Source organism: Nicotiana tomentosiformis, chromosome 11 (genome assembly GCF_000390325.3).
Source record: "Nicotiana tomentosiformis chromosome 11, ASM39032v3, whole genome shotgun sequence".
Taxonomy (NCBI): domain Eukaryota; kingdom Viridiplantae; phylum Streptophyta; class Magnoliopsida; order Solanales; family Solanaceae; genus Nicotiana; species Nicotiana tomentosiformis.
The window spans coordinates 101,520,937-101,524,381 of record NC_090822.1 but is presented as its reverse complement, the minus strand read 5'-3'; the positions used below and the strand labels follow the sequence as shown (position 1 = coordinate 101,524,381).

The 3,445-nt window shown below is 37.9% G+C and overlaps 1 protein-coding gene across 1 annotated transcript; it reads right to left on the bottom strand.

Moving 5' to 3' along the window:
• Positions 1-1,046: 1,046 nt before the first annotated feature.
• On the bottom strand, positions 1,047-2,738 carry LOC104104751 (agmatine hydroxycinnamoyltransferase 1-like). Its single transcript, XM_009612904.4, has one exon. It carries the CDS (start codon positions 2,605-2,607, stop codon positions 1,297-1,299), a length of 1,311 nt encoding a protein of 436 aa, XP_009611199.1. The 5' UTR covers positions 2,608-2,738; the 3' UTR covers positions 1,047-1,296.
• Positions 2,739-3,445: the final 707 nt, after the last annotated feature.

Sequence of the window (3,445 nt, the reverse complement as noted above, 5' to 3'; positions counted from 1 at the left end):
GATGTTGAGGTGGATGTGCGGGCATGCAGGTTAGATAAAATTAGAAATGAAGTTATTCGGGACAAGGTGGGTGTGGTCCCTGCGGAGGACAAGATGCGGAAGGCGAGACTTAGATGGTTCGAACATGTGAAGAGGAGAGGCACTGATGCTCCGATGATGATCAGAGGTGTGAAAGGTGGCATGAGAGGGTCATCGGAGAGGTAGAGGCAGGGCAAAAAGTATTGGGGAGAGGTGATTAGGTAAGATATGATATTGCTCCAGCTGAGGACATGTCCATGGATAGGAAGGTGTGGAGGTTGAGAATAAAGGTAAAGGGTTAGGTGGTCAGAGTGTTGTCTTTGTTTGTAGCAGTAGCTTTGATACATTACTTGGTGCCTTCCGTGTTTTTTTCCGTACCACTAGTCTTCTGTTACTACTTATTGTTGTCTTGTGTTTCGGTTTTCTGATTTCATTACCTTTTGCTAGTTTTGTATTTTTGCTTTAGTAGTTATTGCACCTCTCCTCTCCCCTTCCTGAGTCGAGGATCTTTCGGAAACAACCTCTCTGTCTTTTTAAAGGCAGGGGTAAGGTCTGCGTACACTGTACCCTCCCCAGATCCCACTTGTGAGACTATATTGGGTATGTTGTTATTGTTGTTGTTGCACAATCAAAAGGTTACCCAATACACACATGAACGGGTAGCGTCTACGGGGTGTCCGTGAGAATTTTCCAAATGAGATTAACCCAATTTTTTTGGTGTGCGTTTTATAATTAAGGTGAATTAAAAGTCAAACGTACAATTTGATTTTACCATCCATGCACTACTTGTTGCAACAAACTTTTTAAAATTAACAGATTGGAGTATATTTTAAGTTGCGAATTTTTAACTATGGCAATTAACAATGGCTGTTGAAATTTGTTTTACAACTCTAAAAATCTTTATCTTAATTTTTGGTATTTCACAGAGAGATTCTGAAGAATGACAAATATTCCAAACATTTGAACAACATACCTTAAAACACAAAAGACTATCGTTTCCTTAGCCCAGTAAAGAGGCCATGAGGAGGGAAGACAAACAAAATAGAACGTTTGTTATTCGGATTGGAATTTATTATTTCAAAATCCAATAAGATGAAAGTAGTACAAAACAAAACTGAAGTACTTGATGCACACCCCCCTATTTATATATGGATCAAGAAGATAAAAAATCTAAAAGTATAAGAAAAATGAGGGGAAAATAGGAAAAGCATATTAATTAGCGTTTAGAATTAAGTTATACATGGGGGTGCATTATTGAAGTTATTATTAATCTGCAAACTAATCTAAGGAATAGCAGATTTTCTTGAAGGTAGGCAAGTTATCCTGAAATAGAGGAATGAAGACATCAATACTTCCATCTCCAACGAAAGATGGTAGAAAAAACATCCCACCTTCTACTGGGAAATAAGAAGGCATGAAAATGTTAGGACAACCAGTTCCAAAATCTAAGTCATAGAATGGAAATCTTAACCAACTGTCCACTTCAAGATTAGGGCCAAGTATATGATCATTCATATCTGCTGTTGGAATGAGATCTTGTTCCTTCACTTTGGTATTGGCAAAGTCAATGAATGATCTGAAATAGTTGTTGTTTACCTTTGTAACAGCGTCATGTATGAGCTTTGTTGCATGTGGAAGAGGCTCACGCAAAAGGTCCTTTACTTTTGCAGTTGGAAATGCCCAAAGGACTAAGTTTCCAAAAAACTCATTAGGTATTCTTGGATTCAACCTCGCTCTACCATTGACTGCGATTCTGATTTGTGTGGTCTCAAATGCACTTCGGCCACGAGCTTTGGTTATGGCCCTCCATAGATGTGCAATGAGACTTTCGAATGTGCTATAAGGCTTGTTATTTCCATTCATAGAAGAAGCCTTAGCTTTAAGCTTCGCAAGAAACTCAATAGTAAAATGAACTTTGTGTACAACTATATCTTCCGATATATGATGAGCCTGATTGAGCAAACGCTCCTTTTTCACTAACTTAGACGTGAACTCCACTCCCTTATGCTCGTATTCGATGAGAGAAGGGTTTCGAGGAGTGAAAATTGTACGATCATGTAAAGGAAGTGGATTGACTCTGAGGCCTCGACAAGCTTGACCCCATGCAACCAAGAAGTTGCTAGTGGATTGGCCATCCGCTATCATATGATTGGAAGTAAAGCCAACAACCAAAGAGCCACAAGTGAACCTAGTTAATTGAACTTGCACCAATTCTTTCACATCATTCAAGCTAGGGTGTAACTTGAGCAAAGATGGTGAAGGTTTGTAAGGCATTACTTGATCAAGGGTGCTATTAGCCGATGCCTCGACGAATCTAACACCTTCATCATTGAGAAGAATAGTTACTGGATTTCCATGTTCGTCTTTGTCTAATCTCCCAGCAAATTCAGGATAAATAGCTAAGGCTTTTTGAAGACCTAATTCAATAGCAGGATTTGGTGGGGTGGGAGAGCGATAGGCATATATGATAGCAATATGAGCATCATATGTAACCTTATCAAAGACACTAAGGGGAATGTGACTTTTTGTTGGAGAGATGTCTTCATAAATAGGTTTAACGATTCTTGAACTCTCTATTCTCATCTTCATGTTTTTCTCCTTTTGTTTTTTTGGCTAAGTGAATAAAGAAATTTAGGGGTAGAGAGAATGGAATAATGCTTTCTTTTAGCTTGAGATACCAGTGAGAAGGCAAATGATTGGGTATTTATACAAATTTTTATCTCTCTTTGATTGTTTAAGACTTGTTTTTATTTGTAAAGGGAAATAAAAAAACTAGGTATTGATTGGAGTAATTACATATATGATAAGAAGAAAAGCAGAGACAGGATAAGGGCTTGTTGAAGTTTCAATGTTCAACTAACTAGCTAGTGTCTAGGTGCTTAGTCAAATTAGCCGGTTCATATTTCTTTCTTTTTTTCTCTAACGAATTTTGATTTTCTGGAATTCCGAAAAGAATTATACATCATTATGTTCCTCTATAAAAATAAATACTCCCCCGTTTCAATTTAGATGGGTAGTTTGACTCGGCACGGAATTTAAGAAAAAAAGAAGACTTTTAAAACTTGTGGTCTTAAAAGTTTAAGGAGTCAAAGCTTTGTAAGGCCATGACATTTGTATGGTAATAAAAATTTCTCATTAAGGGTAAAATGAGTAAAATGAACAATTTAAAATTGAATTATTTTCAACTTTAGAACCGTGTCATTTATTTTGGAATAGACTTGTATACGGGCGAAATCAGGCATACCCGATTTCGTTGGTAGGGGAGTTTCCTCGAGGGTAACGTCATAATAGACCGGGCTCGAGCTCGAGCTCGAAGATAGAACATCAAGCCTGGAGATCGAAGTGTTCATTGAGATCGAGGCCAGCAACAACTGAGATCAAACATGACTGACATCGAGTAAGGCGTAATAACGGAATGGCGAGATAT